We start from the raw sequence: 16,746 nt of genomic DNA, 5'->3' as shown, positions 1-16,746 counted from the left end.
TGCACGACACACGATCCTCATCTCCTTTTTCTCGCCGCACAGAAACGTTTTCTTTGCGTTGGTGTGTGTCATTTGTTGTGACATTTCAGCGATTTGAACTTGAAATTACCCGCAAAGCGTGGGACAATTTGCTTCATTTTTTATCGTAGAAAACAACCTGACCGTTATACTTTGAGTATCATTTCGAAATCGACCGACCATAAATGCAATTCCAACACACTTCGAACAATATTAAACTTAACCGAAAACAGTCTGTTCAATACGAAACAAATATGGTCCCTGCAAAGTACGGCTTGGCGACATACCGTCTTGAAGCAGCAACCTGGACAAGGAGCATGAAGTCGTTCAAAGTCTCGGTTACAAAGCAAAATGAATAAAATAGTGTATACCTAGTTTGTTATATGGCTCCACCATTTGCTCAAACTTACCCAATTGAATCATCACGTTCATAGCAAAATATAGAAAAGGTAAAAACATGATAAATGAAACAACGCTCAAGTTTACTTAGTAAACATTTTAGTTTATTAATATAGTGTTCTACTAACGTCGTGCATTTATTAACCTGTCTGCAGTTGTGTCGTTCGAACAGCAACTTTGCTTTTTCCAACTCCGAGTTTGTTGTTCCATTTCGTTCAGCTAGTTAGCTTTTTGTATACATCAATATCATTATAGTTTTCAAAATAGACTGCTACATTTCACGAACTGTGTATAATATATAAAACGAACATATACATACTATGTACTTATTGTTTTGCAATAAACAGACTTTTCCGTTAACACGAGTTTACTTCAGACAGGAACAGTGTTCCGGACCATATTATTACTTATTTTGTTTTTAGCTCGTCTGCAGCGAACCTGGACCGTGTTTACCGTGTATCGAGCATAAAAGTAGTAAACAATACCAAAATAGCTAGATAATAGTTAACTATAAACAATACATCATTCGGTCAATCCCTCGCCGGGTGCAAACTCACTCTCATATTTTAGGCCGTAATATAGTATTCTCGCTTGTTTTTACAGTTTTCCCGGGCGATATAGCATAGCGCAATGCAAATCAGAATAGCAATTATAATTCCCATTCCTATGCTTACGTACATGATTTCCTCGTTGATTCCGGCATAGGAACGCCCTAAAACATGAATTAGAACTCATTATACGATGCAGTTTTATATGCTTTGGAGGAAAAATAGATACCATCGGAATATCCGTTCCCGTAACCAAGACGACCCGTAACACGCCCTAAAATGAAGTGGAAAGAAGAAGACAAAGTTACTATAGAATGATTTGTGATTTTAAAAACGAGTAACAAATTATTCACACCTCCAACCGCCATGCTTTGGTCACTGGTTTTTTATTGAAGATTGCTAGAATGTTGGTGCTTCGGCTATGCCAAAGAGATAACAAGTGTATAAATGGGGACGAATGCAAACGCACTAACAAAAGCACTACATAACAAATGCACTACAGCTGCTTTCGATAATGTTGTTGGTAAAAGAATGCTCATGTGCCCAGCCTCCCAGTAGAGAAGGATCTCCTTATCCCAATGGATTGGGATTCGCGAGTCTGCGCTCAAACGATCGGATTCGGTACAGTGATGAACGCTAAAACGTGTCTAGCGCAACAGAAAGCTGTCTGTTCATTGTCTGTCATCTGCAATAAGGATGTCTTGATTTTAGTAATGCTGCATTATTAAAAGTAATATGAACATCAAATAAGAAACACAATTTCGTTATTATTAGTATTCTATATTGATACATTACTTTGTACACATTCTTGATGATATCACATTTCTTTTAATGGCCTCAATCCTAACAACTCCATGCCAGTGTGCAGAACGAATTTTGCCCTGCTGAACATCAATATTCGTTCCTGCCGTTTCCTTATGTCGTCTTCTTGTTTTACTGGCAATCGTTTAAGCGCCAGGTTTATCGATTTACTGTAATTAAATACCAAAAAAAAATGCATAACTTTATTCAAGAAACTATCTGGTTACTAGCAATGACCAAAAGCAATGTACAAACCATAGACGGAAAAGGTATGCGACAAGAATGCATGCTTCAGCTGCTTCTTGAGCCTGGTAACAGATTGGTTTGAAATTGGCCAGCTGACAGATTAAGTCCATTGCTTCTGGTTCCGTCAAAGATGACCCATCACATTGAATAAGCTGTATTTCCTCTGCTGACGACTGTGTTTCTAGCAGGCTCACTAATCGACAGTGCGTGTACTGCAACTTAATTCCCGAATCACCTTCCATGCGGAGAATTTTTGACCAATCAAATTCATAGTCCTTCATGCGACGCTGTTTTAAATCGTTGATAATGACGGCACTAGTACCCAGAATATCACAAACCTCAGGGTCGTCGATCGCATTGGTCTTGGTGTTCGGTGACTCATTTTGTTTCTCCTGTACCAATAGTTGCGCCTCATGTAAAATATCTTTCAAAAATACAACCTTGCCACGTCTAGTGCTCATTCCGTGTATGCGGCCAAATTTAATGTGTTCAATACCATCGGCATACGGCAAGTGCAGCTGGTGTGCTATCTCACAAAGAGATGCAAAATGATCAGTTTGACCGTTTTCTACCACGTAATAGCATTTCTGAAACCCAAACCTTTCGTGTCGATCTATCAGAGCTGCAATGTCTCGCAAAAGGTACATGCTGGAACCATCGCTTTTCACTATCGGAATAGTTCGATGCTGAAGTTGCACAACTTTTCGCCCATCCGTTTGATCTTTCAGTATGTTGGAATGCGTCAGTGTTTCTAGCACATTTCTTATTTTATTCACTCCATATTGTGATTCCCACTCATAGCCAGTGAACCGCACGCCGAGCCTTCGGTAAAGATCCTCCAATTCTTTGACAGTATAAGCGCGGTAGTCCTGCCACTGGCTCAAATCATCTGCCGTGCCTTGTTCCATACGGGAAAAAATAGTCATGGCCTTTTCGTGCATTTTTGGATCGTTGCGAACTGCTTCGTAAGCGTACACGTATGCGTCATATAGACACTTTATCGGGTTTTCATGTATCTCCGTTGGCGAAATTTCTTTTAGTTGAACTCCTAGAGCTAAATATCCAAACTGCGTGCCCCAGTCTCCAAGGTAGTTAAGCCGCAGCACACGATTACCAAGGAATTCATTCACATTGGATAAAAAATTTCCTACAATAGTTGACCGTAGATGTCCTGCATGAAACGGTTTTGCAATGTTGGGCGAACTAAATTCTACTACCATGGTATTACTAGTTGCCGAAATGTAATCCTCACTTAGTGGTTTCCGGTCCAGCACCGTTTGTATTAGCTTCAGTTTATCAAGTGATAGTTTCATCCACTTCTTTCCTGATCGTACCTCTGTCGTTAAGTTCATGAAGTGGTCTGCATTGCTAACGCCACAAACTGCACCCGGACTAGAGGATATTTTGTCAACAAAGCTTCCTAAACAGTGCGGTAAAATATTTAACTGTAGTGTTTGAGACACTTTGTGGTATGTAAAGTTTAGCGCCGTCATAGGTATTTGAACGTTCGCACCGCATATACGCGACACCTAAAAGAAACCGGTGGGAGAAGGACAAAAGAAAGTTCATTTATTTATAGTTTTTTACTTGCATTGAAGACAAACCTTTTCAGAGAAAAGCTTACGATAGACGTGAGCCATTTTAGCTCGGTTTGCTAACGCGAACGTTGATTACAGCGTTGGTTTTATTTTGATGTTGAATATGCGGTTCTGTGTTTGTGGCGACCGAACAAAGGTAAACATTGTGGTGCCAAACTGTTATACCGTCGATCTGTCATTGATGCAAAACAGCTGATAGTGTAGAACAGAACCATTTTCTTTCATAAATGTATAGGTACGGAAAACACAAGTTAAAACAAACGAATTAATGATCAAAATACATTTCGTTTTGATTCGTTTTGTTGTGCCGATCGCCAGCTTAATTAGTAATACAAATGAAGGAACAACGTCGATTGTAGAGTGAAACAATGTTATACGTTTATTATTTTGTTTGAATTAGTCGAAGAAATAGCACGGTTATTATAAACGAAATGATGTCTGTTCTGGAATTCACTGTGGACGCTCTGCATGAAATAGTTTTTTTAATCCGTTCTGCGGTCGAAATCGGCTTTCTATAGAAAACTATCCTTTCGAGGTTCCGCGATCAAGAGCGATATCCGTTTTTTTCCTAAAAGTTGTTATTTTTATGGATTGTACTTCCAAAAGAGAGAAGCACAGCTTAAGCAGAAGAAACATCAATACTTGTGGGTAAATTTTAAATGGTTTGCTTGGAACTTATGATCAGTTGTAGTATTTGCTAGACGCGTTGTCAAATTAATGTGGGAAAGTGGTTTACCATAATCTGCATACAACGGAATATTACACAAACAAAACAGACATGGTACAAAATGTAAGTACGATTTGTAAACGCCGAAAATTATCATCGAAAAAACGTTCATATTTCCGAAAACGGTCACTTTTAAATCTATTTGTTTTTTAGTGTTGTCACGCAGGGTGACCGAGCTCCCCGTCTTTGGTGAACTTTTCATTCTGCCGAAGAAGAATGAAGAGAACAAATTAGATTGAAAGTGTGTACACGGGGCGGTGCGCTAGAGTGAGTGCGTATGCGTGGACAAAATCTTGAATTAATTAAATTCCAGCCGCAAATCTTCGATCGTTGGGTGAAAAGTGTGAAAAATAGCCATTCGATTCATATTCCCTAAAGCTGTAGTGACGAAATAAAACACTGCAAAAGGGTAGAAGATATATTGCACATTCATTGCATCGCAAGCATTACGACACGAAGACGAAGTGTCGAGTGGAATCATACGGCTATAGGCGGCTGCGGTGGACGAATTGGTTAAAGATTAATTACAGCATTTTTGGTGCTCGCTGTTTTGATAGGTGATCCGGAGCGTGGGAAGTTTCTGGCAGAAGAAATTGTCTCGCACCATTGTGCGCTTGTTCGGCTGTATGAGTGTGTGAGTGTGCGTGTGTGTTTGACGCGTGTGTCATTTTTCGGCCCTTGTGCGTGAAAATCAAAAGCAAAGAGTAGTGTAGTGTGTAAGCGCAGTGCAACTCGCTTCTAGCTGGTGGCACAGAAAACGCCAACGAAGTGGTTCTTGGTCAATAGATTAAGAAAGAAACGACAAAGGAACAAACACGCAATAGTGTTCGGTTTTGGCGGCTGGAACGCGAGAATCATATAGCACAGCTAGAACGGTGACGTCAGAAAGGATCTGTAAGGATAACGTGTAGCGAACATGGCTGGCCAAACGATCAATGACAGGCTGCTGGCTGCACGACACAGCCTTGCTGGACAAGGGCTTGCCAAATCCGTGTGCAAGGCTACGACGGAAGAAATGATTGGCCCGAAGAAAAAACATCTTGATTGTAAGTATCGATGATGTGCACGCTCTCAAATGATGGTCTGTTAAGTTATTCGGTACAACATTACATAGCAGGTGCAAGCGACGTAAGTAGATAAAGCGGAGAGGAAAGCGAAAGGAAACAAGAAAAAAAGGGGGGCGTACCCTTGGCCCCGATGATTTTGGTTGCCTCTTATTGACATTTGGTGCCCTCGAACCTCGCAACACATCTCGCTTTTCGCACTCGTTCTGTTGAGAGCAGCGTACAACGAACCCCTACTATCGTCACTTGCTGGCACGTCCTTGTTTGGATCGGGCCCGTCCTAACACGCGGGCGCACTATCAACAGTGCAGAGATGTTAAATAATCGGTGTGAATGCATTTCTTTTCGATCCCGTTTTCCGTTCTCAAATTATGCTCGGGAGATGATATGTAAAAAAGTCTGTTTTGCTAAGCGAACGAACAGCTCGGCTGCTGAACCATCAAAACAGTCCTATGTGCTTTGTTTGCCATGCCCAATTGCACTACGGCTGTAGTTGCTGATAGGAGTGAAAAAGAAAATAGCCAGATAGCAAAACTCCTACCGCCTGTTAGAAACAAGAATGACCAACGTATAGCGCACCATCGGTTCTGTATCCTCCCTCCAAATGATAACGATAAATATGGTTATGTTGCGAAAGTCAACGGCCTACTCCACAAGCAATGTATTGCGTGTGGTTTTGTTGTTGATTGGGAGCTATTTATCTGGTTCATAAATGAAACAAATCGTAGCTTCGTAGCCAGTTTAGTTGTTAGAAAAAGGATTGTTTTGTATTACAGCACATACTTTATTGTCCATTTGACTGGATTGCATTTTTATGTTTATTCTATTCCTCAGATTTGGTACATTGCACCAACGAACCGAACGTATCAATTCCCCACTTAGCTACATTGCTGATTGAACGATCTCAGAATGCAAATTGGGTCGTGGTATACAAGGCATTGATCACAACACATCACATGTTGGCCTATGGAAACGAGGTAACGTGGATCATAATAGTTAGCAAAAAAAACATTAGTTTTGTGCAAAGTTTCGTGTTACATCCATCGTTTTGTTTTTACTATAATTACAGCGATTTATTCAGTATTTGGCCTCAAGTAACTCATCCTTCCAATTGAACAACTTTCTCGATAAGGGAGGAGTACAAGGTAGATATCAGCTGTTAAGAAAAGCACATTTATTGCTCTACACTAAAACTACTCACCATTCAGTTCTAATTGGCATTGATGTAGAACATCGTACAAAACAACAATCTCTTTACTAATATAATGTTACATTTCTTTCTCCTGAAACTAACCACGTCTACCCTTTATTATTGTTTTAATTCGTTGTTAAAAACAATCTTAGGCGCTGTCGGTGCTCGTATGGGTAAGTAGTAGCTCTTTATCCTGTTGCGTATAACTAATTCACTGATTTGCTTGTAACACAATGTAACAAAAAAACTATGTACTAAGCATCACACTATTACTTTCTAGTAAATAAAATGAATACAATATAAGCAGAGAAAAACGTATGTTAAAAGTGTTGCGTGGAGTACTTAATCCAACTGATTAAAAAAAGGCTACACTAACAATGTTTGGCAATACTGGATTCTGTTCAATTTTATGCTATCACGCGCATTTTCTTTAAAAGTCTAACTAAAATTATGATTCCATTATATTGTCACCAGCTCGGCACAGTCACTGATTAAAGTTAGCAAAGCATTTCTTAAGCAATAATTTATTTAAAGAAACATTTGATACGATTAAAGTTGAACTTGTTGCGTTATGGGTATTTAAAGTTTGCGTGCAACTAAGATTGCAATAATCAATTATTTAAGAAAATTACAGAATTTCATTGGAGTGCTATTACTTTCCATGTTTAGGTTATGACATGTCCCCGTTTATACGGCGTTACGCAAAGTATCTCAACGAGAAGGCATTGTCATATCGTACAGTGGCCTTTGACTTTTGCAAAATGAAACGTGGAAAAGAGGAAGGATCTTTGCGCGTGATGCACGCCGACAAGCTGTTGAAGACATTGCCAATTCTGCAGGCTCAACTGGATTCTTTGCTGGAGTTTGATTGTACAGCCAACGATCTCACGAACGGTAAGTAAGAAGGCACCAATGTGAAGTGCATGCATTTTGTTTAGCTGTACGAAGGAGGAACTAATTTTTTTTAAATAAATATTTTGTTTGAACCTGGATGATAGGAGTTATCAATATGTGCTTCATGTTGTTATTCCGCGATTTGATACGGCTGTTCGCATGCTACAACGATGGCATCATTAATTTGCTGGAGAAGTATTTCGACATGAATAAGAAACAATGCCGTGATGCATTGGATTTATACAAAAAGTTTCTTACTCGAATGGATCGCGTCGGAGAGTTTCTCAAGGTCGCAGAGGTAAGTGATGCTAGTGTCCGTTTTGTGGTACGCAGTAATTGAGCTTGACCGAAACAATTGCAGAACGTTGGAATTGATAAGGGTGATCTGCCAGATCTGACCAAAGCCCCGAGTTCTTTGTTAGATGCGCTTGAACAGCACTTGCTGGCCCTAGAGGGCAAGAAGGGATCAGCAGCAAATACTCCCACACAAACAGCAAGGTAAAATGTAGCTAAAAGCCGAATAGGTAAAACCGAATTAATCTAATATCCTTACATATTTACATACTTTCCATTTATTCAGCAATCAAAAGAACGTCAAAAGTGGCGTTAACGCACTTACATCGACAAGTTCATCGTTTGGAATCGTGGCGGAATCAAGCAAATTTGATAGTCCCACAAATGGCATGATCGATGAAAGTTTGAAAGCTCAAGTCCTGGCTGAAGAAGAGGCTGCAATGAATCAATACAAGGTAAAAAAGTAAAAACTATTTCAGGGATTACGATTTGTTCTAACCTTTCTAGACATTGTCCTGGTCTCTTCTGCAATAGAACTAGGTTGCGCCGGCACTGATATAGAATAATTCAAGCTATCTAGACTATCCAAAAGAATGAGCTTCTCTTTGAACTGGGTCTACATGGCACGAATTATTATAGATCGGTGTCTTCACTGTCTGGTTTAAGAGAGATTAGAATATTGTCGTAAACCAACGATAAATGAAATCGTAAACCTTGTGCCACATGCTTACGATGCGATTACAAATGTCATATCAATTTTATAGTCGAAGGTATCATCACCCACAACGGCTACGGCTATAACAAACCCGTTCCTGTCGTCGCCCACCACTAGTCAAAACAACATCGTCGATCTTTTTGAGGCTCCGAAACCCGCTCAGGATCAGCAAGCATCGGCGGCTTCGTCTAAAGCATCGGATGATCTATTGCAACTTGGAAATCCATTTGCTGATGTTTTCGCCACGCCAGCACCAGTCGCTAGTACTGTGCCAGTAGGAAATAATAATGCGTTTGCAGGCGCTAATGCATGGATGGGAAATGGAGGTATGAAAGCGTATTGCAATGTTGCAATGTTTGAGCTACAGTTTGAATATAGCTTGGGTATTTGTTAATATTTGTTCATTAAATCAAATCAATAGGTTTTAACGGCAGCATGGCAACGGCAGCTGTCCCTGGAATGGCAGGACAAGCTGTCCAGGGCGGCGATACTTTCGTTTCCGATAACAATTTTACTTCCGTTTTTGGTGGATTGGAGCAAAATGGTACGTTGTTTTGAATAATTAAAATGTAAGTCGTATGAATTTAAAATTATTCACGTTATTGCGTGCAGGATCCAGCGCACCTCCGGCCGCTACCGCTCAGCCTGGCAAAGTATTGACCGGTGATTTGGATAGCTCATTGGCGTCACTAGCCGAAAGTCTTACCATAAATAAGTCCAGCTGTGGGAAGTAAGTTCCTTTGCTATTTATCGACAACTTTCGGTACCTGTATGCCTTAGTGCAGATGATTGAACAATTTGTGTATGTGATTTTCTCTTCAGGAATATGCAATGGAGTTCACCGAAGACATCAGCAAAAACAGGGTCGGCCGGATGGTCGCCGCAGCCCCAACCTGCTACTAATCAGACAGGCTACAAACCAATGGTAAAAACCAATTGCAATGAAATAACGCACAAACATAGCTCTAATCTAACATCTTGTATCATGATCTTCCACTATCATTAACTCAGACTGACAATTGAAAGTTGGTTAGTAACGTTGCTAGTCATTAATAATATACCACTATACCTAATTCGAATATCCTTGTTCATTATTTTCTCGGTACTGAGAGAAAATAATCGATTCCCAGTTTATATTATCGTTATACTAACACATTTAATAGCACATGAATATCAAGTTGAGAGGGTTCCAAATGAGTTTTCGTTCTTGATTTTACTTCTAATCAATTCATTTCCTTATGAACGAGTTTTAAGTAACAAAAAGTGAATTTAAAGATTAGTATAATTTATCCTCATGTAGTATAGTTAAACATGATCATTTAAGTCGACTCAGTACTGGGTTAATAAAAACATCTTTTTTCATTCTTGTGCTATTGATATATCAGCATTTACAACTACCCGCAGTGTAATATATTTGTATTCCGATTTAGGATTTTGCTTAGGAATGTTGAATGCAGTAGTATTTGTGCACTTCATAATTTTAGTGTTAGTCTCTCTTATTAGTCGTACGAGTTGTTAATTTAATTTTTAATTTCTTATTTTTTCTTCTTTTTTTTCTGTGAATTTTTTTTCTTTTTCACACTATTCTATGTTGATTAACGTGTGACATATGTTTCACTTCTGATGTCTGCTTGAATGTATGATTGTATGTGCGGTAATGTCGATTATTCCTATGTATGTATGTTTTTGGGTTATGTTTATGTGTATTGGGGTTTATGTGTTCTTGCGTGCGTTTTACCCATTCGGGTGTATACTGCGGTTTCGCTGTGACACAAGGCACAAGGTATGGCTGTTTTTCCAGTTCCTAGCACAATACATCCCAGCACACACACTCCCCTTCCCGTAGTGCCAGGATATTACATTCAGGTAAGCTACTTTTAGTTTTATGATTTTGTTCATCCGTTATAATCACGAAACGATGAGGTTATTTCATTTCTATATGTTTTACCACATGCTTCTGGTTGACTAAAGTTAGGTGCTACACCACAATCTGTAGCTTTTTGTTGGTGTTATTATGTAAGGCTAAGAAAGATATAGATGTCAAGTGTACATTATTTAAAAACAAAACTCTTTTACTATAAAGATTGTTCCGAGCTTTAATTGTACTAATGCGCGTGCAGTTGGTACAGACAAGAGGTCTAATAAAAAAAGTCAATAAACAATGTTGTTGATTACGCCTAAAAAGGTTTTTCCTTTCAGGAATGTGCATTGTGTTTTGTAATAACATATTTATAATTTATTTGTTGTAATTTGTTTATACTTTACAATGGATTGTGTAAGATAATATTTCGAATGTAGGATATTGAATTGTGGTGAAATTTGCAAGGTGTTGATCCATTTACACTAGTTTAATGCCTTAGTATGTAGCAGCTAACATCGGTAGTACATAATTACATGTGATCTTTCATTCTGTATAAATATTTGCAGCAAGGAATGACGCAAATTAGGCCAATGATGGGTGCTACCATGTCCGGAACAACACCAGCAATGGCCCCTGGAATGGTCCCTCCTGGCATAGCACCCCAGCAACCGGTGCTTACTAGTCAACAACCGATGCACATGCAAGCAGCCATGATGCAACAACCAGCGCAGGCGATGCCTTCCACCGCTGCTGCTGGCAATATTCAGTTGGATCCATTCGGAGCACTCTAAACAACTGTTTTCGTTATTCAGGCACACTTGGTGCAGACCTATGCACATACACCCGCACGGTTATGATGTGCTGTAAAGCATTAATAATGAATGATTTAAATAGCAATGAATACAATAAGCAACGTATGCTGATCAATATGAAAAACAGAAATCTTGCATACTACTGAAAAAGAAAATGAAAGCTAAATAGGAAATATTAAGGAGTAGAGTAAAGCTGAAGAATTGTGGTAACAATCATGTTGCATAAGGCAGTTAACATCCCTGGAGGAAAGACAGGATTGTGTAGAAGGTAGGACCATTCGTATATAATATAATATATAATGAATGCAAGATTTGATTTAGCTGTTTGGCATTGGCAACAGTATCACAGAAAACCATTTCAATGTAAAAAATCACATAGAGTTATGGTGAAGTTGACGAAAATGATAGTGTATCCAGCCCGATATTCGAATTGCTGTACTGTGTGCATCATGTTGCCTAAGTTGAACTACGGATGTAGTAGTTTATTGCAAGATGAAGGTTAATTAATTAGCAAGAAAGATTAATTAACGACTGCTGGGAACACTGTGTATAATATCGATCCGGATCACATGCGGTGGACCGTACTTTGCGTATACCAGCCCACTTTTCAAAGTCGTTTGGATGATACGAAATTTTGAATGTTATCAACAAGCGTTAAGATAAAATGAAACCATTCCAAATATCGACAACCATACTGCAAGAGTATTCTATATTGTTGTACATTCTCGGGCAACTGATGGAATGTTGCTTTACAGGTGTGAATTGTACGTGTCATTGAACAGTAAAGCCTGTAGTTTCTAATCATTCCAAATCGTGATTTCGATGTTTGCAGAGATCAGCAAAAAATCGTTGTGCTAGAAAACCTGTTGTTCTATGCATGTGTATTGTTTTGTTTGGATTTAAATTTCCGGCACCTGTTTCGATAGGTCGGTCGGTAGAATTTATTTGTTAATAGGATCTGTCATTTGCATGCACGCTGCAATATCATGTAAGAATATCAGTAACAATTATAATAACGAATGAAATGTAAATGATGTTATAAAAAAACTTGATAGTAAGAAACACGCGTAGGGCTACGCATATTTCCCCGCAGTAGATGCAGTGGCTTCTTGGGCAATATATTGTTAGTTGTTGCTTCTGTTGCAGTATTATCACTGCTTCGACATTCATATATGTATCGAACTAAATCCTAAAACAGAAAAGTTGTTGTTCTCTATTCAATATAGTTGTGTTTACAAAACAGCAAGCAAAATAATGTAAACAAGATGCCAGACTCTAATAGCATTAGCTTCACCCCTTGTTCAAACGAATAACAGTCGGAATGAATTCACCGGCTCTCCTGTGTCTCCGCAAAGAAGTGCAAATACTATGAAAGTAGAAAGTAATAATATCGATATGAGTAATCTTACAATACAGACGGAAACACTGCAAGGACTATCGTGAATGAAGGAATCCGTATGCATGTATTTATGAATATAAAAAATGTAGTAATCTAATATCTCTATTGTACACATTACTATATTTTCTCGGCTACACAGTGTGCGCCTGCGATTGAGGATTGCAAGAAAATATAATAAGTAAATACATTATATTGTACCAGAAAGATACATATATATATACACACACATACTTCTAGCTGTGAAGGAAGATTATCATATAATAACTAGAATGTAAATTGTTGTGTTTATTCCCTTGAAAGCAGATAGTGCAATAGGGCCAGTTGTTTACCGTGGTATAATGGGTGAAATGTGACGGATAAGACAAAGTGAGTGTACTTATCGTGATCGACAGTGTAGCGAAAATACAGATGAAGGATCTAGGATCGCCCAAATCAACAAAATATGTTCGTATTGGTTTATTCTTTTGGGAGCTTTTCGCAAATTGAGACGATATCAGTTATATACTATTGAGATTGCATGAACGATAAAGGTGCAATAATTTGTTACTTGCCTACTTTTAAACAGACGTTTCCTTTTGTCTTATAGCCGCCAATACGTTTGCATGCCATAGAGCGAGCAGTAGAGAAACGTTGCAAAAATGATAAATGAAAGGTACTACAATAATTTAATCTGTAATTTTATGTGAACGTATCGTTGAGTTATGCTTTACTCGCTTCAGCAGCGTCTGGTGCGAGCTTAGAAACAGACGATTTTGTCTAAGCCTTCGTTAATTTGAAATACTACACATAAACTTCTTCAATTATAAAACAGAGATGGTTACATGCGTATATATATAATAGGACACAATGAATAAAACTGAAAAAGATATAGTAGGAATATATCAGAAAGGTGTTTTTCTTAATCTTCTGTAACTAATGTTTTATTTAATCAACAGTCACACGTTTCGCAACAAAACCATTATCCTCGACAAATCAACGCAATAATATTTTTTATATTAATGCCTCTTATTGTATTGCATTTTTACTAATCGTTCATCAACATTTATTTTATTTTCTTTTAGCGGAAGTTTTATATAAGCTGTAAATTATTCATGTGTTGTTAAACTACATTGCTAATTACATAAATTAGTACAGCGAGGACGCCACTTGAGAAATGTTTCACATGTCCGAGAGCGGATGGCATCGTACATGGAGGATTCCTGCAATGAGGTAATTTCCTGGTGTCCCAGCAACCTGTTATCATTAGCCTGGCGTATTCAAGAATACCTATTTATTCGAGAAAACTCCATAATTTATAGATTTTATAAACATTTTTATAAGCATAAACATATAAATTATATATTTGCTATTCGTTAAAGTTAAATCATTTAAAAACTGTGACTTGGAGGCAGAAGAGTTAAGTAGTAAAATATAATACAATTATTGCCCGCCAATATGTCGATATTGATAAAAAACGATTGCAGGGGTTGCAAACTTTTGAATAATCAATGTTCAACAGTATTAGATACCATAGTATAAACAAGGTAGGGTACCTTTGAAAATAAAATTGACAGCTTACAGATACCTCAAACCAAAACAAACTTCACAAAACCTACTGAAAACAAACTGTGCAATAAAAAGGTACCTAGTATAAACCACTGGAAAAGAACCAGCTGATATTAATTAAATAAAACGACCTGTTATTAGCCCATTCAGCGTGAACAGTAAACAAACAAACATTTAGCACAATTCCACCAGCTTCCATCACCTACGGCTGGAGTGAAATGGAGTCTTTGCGAATGCCGAGAAATGTGAGCATTCGATTAGATACAATTAAATGAAATGGCTACTGAAGCAATAATTATCTCTTTTTACTTGTAGCCGAGCATACGAGAGCAAAAAACAATTCTGCTTTTTATAAATCAAATAAAATTACATCCCTGTCTGTGGGACCAGGCAGATGCAAATAACAGGAATGCACATGCAAGACAGGATGCTTGGTGTGCAATAGCTCGAAAAGTAGGATACAGTGTTACTGAACTGAGGCGCAAATGGCGAAGCTTAACGTGCCATTACTTCAAACTGAAAGACGACTTGGAACTGAGAAAGAAAACCCAGAGTAAAGGTGGGTGAAGCGTTCAACACTCATATATTACAGTAAAACTTGTACGAGGTTCGTTTTAGATTGGTTCGCATATTGTCCAATGGAGTTTTTGGGAAATTCTAAAAATGTTCGTAATAGGAGAGGAAAGGTACGTAGCGTTTGTTATACTTTTTAATGCAATATAACATTCTTCATTGACATGTTTTGTTGTTCATAATAACATGCTATGAAAATTTATCAACAGCACACAAAATATATAATTTTGGGTGAAGAACGAAGTATTGCTTCTGATGAATGTGATCTGAAAGAGATAGTGCACCTGGAAGATGACGTAGAAGAGATAGAAGAGAATTATGAAGCGACAATGGAGAATAATTTATCCGAAGCAACGAGCGAATGCACCGTGTCTTATGATATCATCAATGGGAAACTGGAGGAGGACACTACTGCTACACTGTATCACGAACATAATAACGCAGATGATAGCTTAACGGATTCTGAAGTCTCTTTTCAACAACTTTATATGAATGAAAAGCGGAAATCCGCACTGCTGTATGAGTTGAATGAAAAACTTGAGAAAGAGATACAGCAGCAAAGAGCGGAAATGCAGGTAGTAAACGATTTTAAGAGCTCGAGCTTACGGATAAGTAAACATAAATTTTTTGTTTTTTGTTTAGCTGCAACAACTAAAACTTTCGTCCTTAGAACAGAAATTAAAACACTCTGAACGGAAATTGGCAAAATTTTTAAAAGTATCGCAGGTAAAACTAGAACTAGTGACATAAAACACATACAAACAACTTCACACAACCTTTTTTTATTTGTAGCAGAATGATGATACAATGGTACAAGAAGAAGAATACGACACAAAAGAAACGTTGATCGATGGTACAACTGTGACGAAAACTAAAATTACAACAATCCAGAGCTTATCTACTGATGAAGTAGCCGATCAATGTGATCCGTTGCGTAACCGGACAGGGATCACCAATCACGACAGTAATCCTGAAGCCTTCCAGTTAATGGCTAGTTCGATAAAAAAGATGCAAAATGTTATCGAGAATTTTGCAAATCAGTCGAAGCGTCGTTATAGTGGATTCGGAGATTTTATGGTCCGTGAACTGAATGAGATGGATGAGATAACTAGCATAAGATTGATTAATGAAATCACATCGATGTTGAAAAACGAAGGAAATATGCATCGCAACACCAGGGGTCATGGCAAATGATCGCATAAGAGTAAGGTACACAATGCAACTAGTTTAAAAAGTATCTTTCAATGATTAGGTGCTCAAAAGCTTTGTACGATCGCTTGATGTATCAATTGGATTTTCCATACAAAAAATAGATTGTTGTTATTTTTATAGAGCCTTTGAACGTGCATTCATTCGCCTAAAATAGGCGAACAAAATAGTCAGCGAACGAATATTGTTTTGAGGATGCAAACAACGCCATCTAGTGCACACTAGTGGTACTGAAAAAACATCGCGGAAGCTGTTGGTTTCATGTTATCCGCTCTTGGCCCCATCAGCACATTTTCCCGTGCAAAAGATGCACCTCTGATTTTGGAGGCAACACTTCGTCAAGTAGGTGGATTTTATACACAGGTAGAATATGGGGGTGTTTCAAGGCAATTGTCTCACCAATTAATAACAAAACATAAGAAAAATGTTCAGCATGAAGCTTGTATAAATGTTATTCATTTTTTATTCTTTTTAAAACGACCAGACCGTGCTTCTTAGCATATTACAACTTTTCATTGTTTAAGTGTAAAATCGAGACATATCCCAAGGCAGCGATAAGAGTACTGATACGATAGTAGATGGCTCTCTGCGGTTAAAATTCTCATACCAACCGGCTGCAAAGATATAATCATGATACATTTACATCGGAAAGTAGTTAACTAATTACCGGTTTGTGAAAATCACGTGAAATGGCGCTGCTTATAGATCGAATGGCGGATGAACATTAAATAAAAAAGTAAAACGCAATGCAGTAATATCTCCTTACTCCTAATGTTGCATTTTCCCACGCATGCAGTACTCATATCGGGCTGCAATTCACTGCACTGCAATCCATTCGGCGAATAAATTGA

The 16,746-nt window shown here is 38.1% G+C and overlaps 4 protein-coding genes across 9 annotated transcripts; 2 read left to right on the top strand and 2 right to left on the bottom strand.

The window, feature by feature from the left end:
- Nucleotides 1–499: 499 nt before the first annotated feature.
- On the bottom strand, nt 500–1,458 carry LOC125761392 (uncharacterized). Its single transcript, XM_049422477.1, has 3 exons — nt 1,321–1,458; nt 1,195–1,239; nt 500–1,129 (listed from the first exon to the last, which is right to left on the bottom strand). Exons 1-3 carry the CDS (start codon nt 1,331–1,333, stop codon nt 984–986), a joined length of 204 nt encoding a protein of 67 aa, XP_049278434.1. The 5' UTR covers nt 1,334–1,458; the 3' UTR covers nt 500–983.
- A 53-nt stretch (nt 1,459–1,511) lies between these two features.
- LOC125761382 (uncharacterized) lies at nt 1,512–3,743 on the bottom strand. Of its 2 annotated transcripts, none has more exons than XM_049422459.1 (4): nt 3,617–3,743; nt 2,022–3,541; nt 1,761–1,936; nt 1,512–1,650 (listed from the first exon to the last, which is right to left on the bottom strand). In XM_049422459.1, exons 1-3 carry the CDS (start codon nt 3,650–3,652, stop codon nt 1,783–1,785), a joined length of 1,710 nt encoding a protein of 569 aa, XP_049278416.1. In that variant the 5' UTR covers nt 3,653–3,743; the 3' UTR covers nt 1,512–1,650; nt 1,761–1,782. The 2 variants fall into 2 exon arrangements, with proteins under 2 accessions (XP_049278416.1, XP_049278417.1); XM_049422460.1 differs by having other exon boundaries at nt 3,637–3,736.
- Nucleotides 3,744–4,579: 836 nt separating this feature from the next.
- Nucleotides 4,580–13,470, top strand: LOC125761379 (phosphatidylinositol-binding clathrin assembly protein LAP). 4 transcript variants are annotated; one of them, XM_049422452.1, is made up of 14 exons: nt 4,580–5,383; nt 6,236–6,378; nt 6,471–6,546; nt 6,746–6,766; nt 7,263–7,487; nt 7,592–7,785; nt 7,849–7,985; nt 8,068–8,236; nt 8,546–8,822; nt 8,918–9,040; nt 9,109–9,226; nt 9,319–9,421; nt 10,273–10,362; nt 10,924–13,470. In XM_049422452.1, exons 1-14 carry the CDS (start codon nt 5,254–5,256, stop codon nt 11,146–11,148), a joined length of 2,031 nt encoding a protein of 676 aa, XP_049278409.1. In that variant the 5' UTR covers nt 4,580–5,253; the 3' UTR covers nt 11,149–13,470. The 4 variants fall into 4 exon arrangements, with proteins under 4 accessions (XP_049278409.1, XP_049278410.1, XP_049278411.1 ...); XM_049422453.1 differs by lacking the exon at nt 6,746–6,766; XM_049422454.1 differs by lacking the exon at nt 10,273–10,362.
- Nucleotides 13,471–14,083: 613 nt separating this feature from the next.
- Nucleotides 14,084–16,022, top strand: LOC125761385 (uncharacterized). 2 transcript variants are annotated; one of them, XM_049422467.1, is made up of 7 exons: nt 14,084–14,188; nt 14,255–14,358; nt 14,429–14,672; nt 14,732–14,799; nt 14,896–15,261; nt 15,329–15,412; nt 15,482–16,022. In XM_049422467.1, the coding sequence occupies exons 2-7, from the start codon at nt 14,332–14,334 to the stop codon at nt 15,878–15,880; spliced, it is 1,188 nt and encodes a 395-aa protein (XP_049278424.1). In that variant the 5' UTR covers nt 14,084–14,188; nt 14,255–14,331; the 3' UTR covers nt 15,881–16,022. The 2 variants fall into 2 exon arrangements, with proteins under 2 accessions (XP_049278424.1, XP_049278423.1); XM_049422466.1 differs by having other exon boundaries at nt 15,479–16,022.
- The last annotated feature ends 724 nt before the right edge of the window (nt 16,023–16,746 follow it).

This window comes from Anopheles funestus, chromosome 2RL (assembly GCF_943734845.2).
Source record: "Anopheles funestus chromosome 2RL, idAnoFuneDA-416_04, whole genome shotgun sequence".
In the NCBI taxonomy this organism is placed as follows: Eukaryota; Metazoa; Arthropoda; class Insecta; order Diptera; family Culicidae; genus Anopheles; species Anopheles funestus.
This window is presented reverse-complemented; position numbering and strand designations above follow the sequence as displayed.

Bases quoted from the DNA above. Each gene is read 5' to 3' on its own strand.
- LOC125761379 (XM_049422452.1), top strand. From the start codon at position 5,254: ATGGCTGGCCAAACGATCAATGACAGGCTGCTGGCTGCACGACACAGC. The intron at 6,379-6,470 runs GTAACGTGGATC...CTATAATTACAG, and splicing joins TGTTGGCCTATGGAAACGAG to CGATTTATTCAGTATTTGGC. The intron at 10,363-10,923 runs GTAAGCTACTTT...AAATATTTGCAG, and splicing joins TGCCAGGATATTACATTCAG to CAAGGAATGACGCAAATTAG.
- LOC125761382 (XM_049422459.1), bottom strand. From the start codon at position 3,652: ATGGCTCACGTCTATCGTAAGCTTTTCTCTGAAAAG. The intron at 3,542-3,616 runs GTTTGTCTTCAA...GGTTTCTTTTAG, and splicing joins GTAAGCTTTTCTCTGAAAAG to GTGTCGCGTATATGCGGTGC. The intron at 1,937-2,021 runs GTTTGTACATTG...ATTTAATTACAG, and splicing joins GCATACCTTTTCCGTCTATG to TAAATCGATAAACCTGGCGC.
- LOC125761392 (XM_049422477.1), bottom strand. The intron at 1,130-1,194 runs GTATCTATTTTT...TTCATGTTTTAG, and splicing joins CGGGAACGGATATTCCGATG to GGCGTTCCTATGCCGGAATC.
- LOC125761385 (XM_049422466.1), top strand. From the start codon at position 14,332: ATGGAGTCTTTGCGAATGCCGAGAAAT. The intron at 14,673-14,731 runs GTGGGTGAAGCG...GGTTCGTTTTAG, and splicing joins AAAGAAAACCCAGAGTAAAG to ATTGGTTCGCATATTGTCCA. The intron at 15,413-15,478 runs GTAAAACTAGAA...TTTTATTTGTAG, and splicing joins AATTTTTAAAAGTATCGCAG to CAGAATGATGATACAATGGT.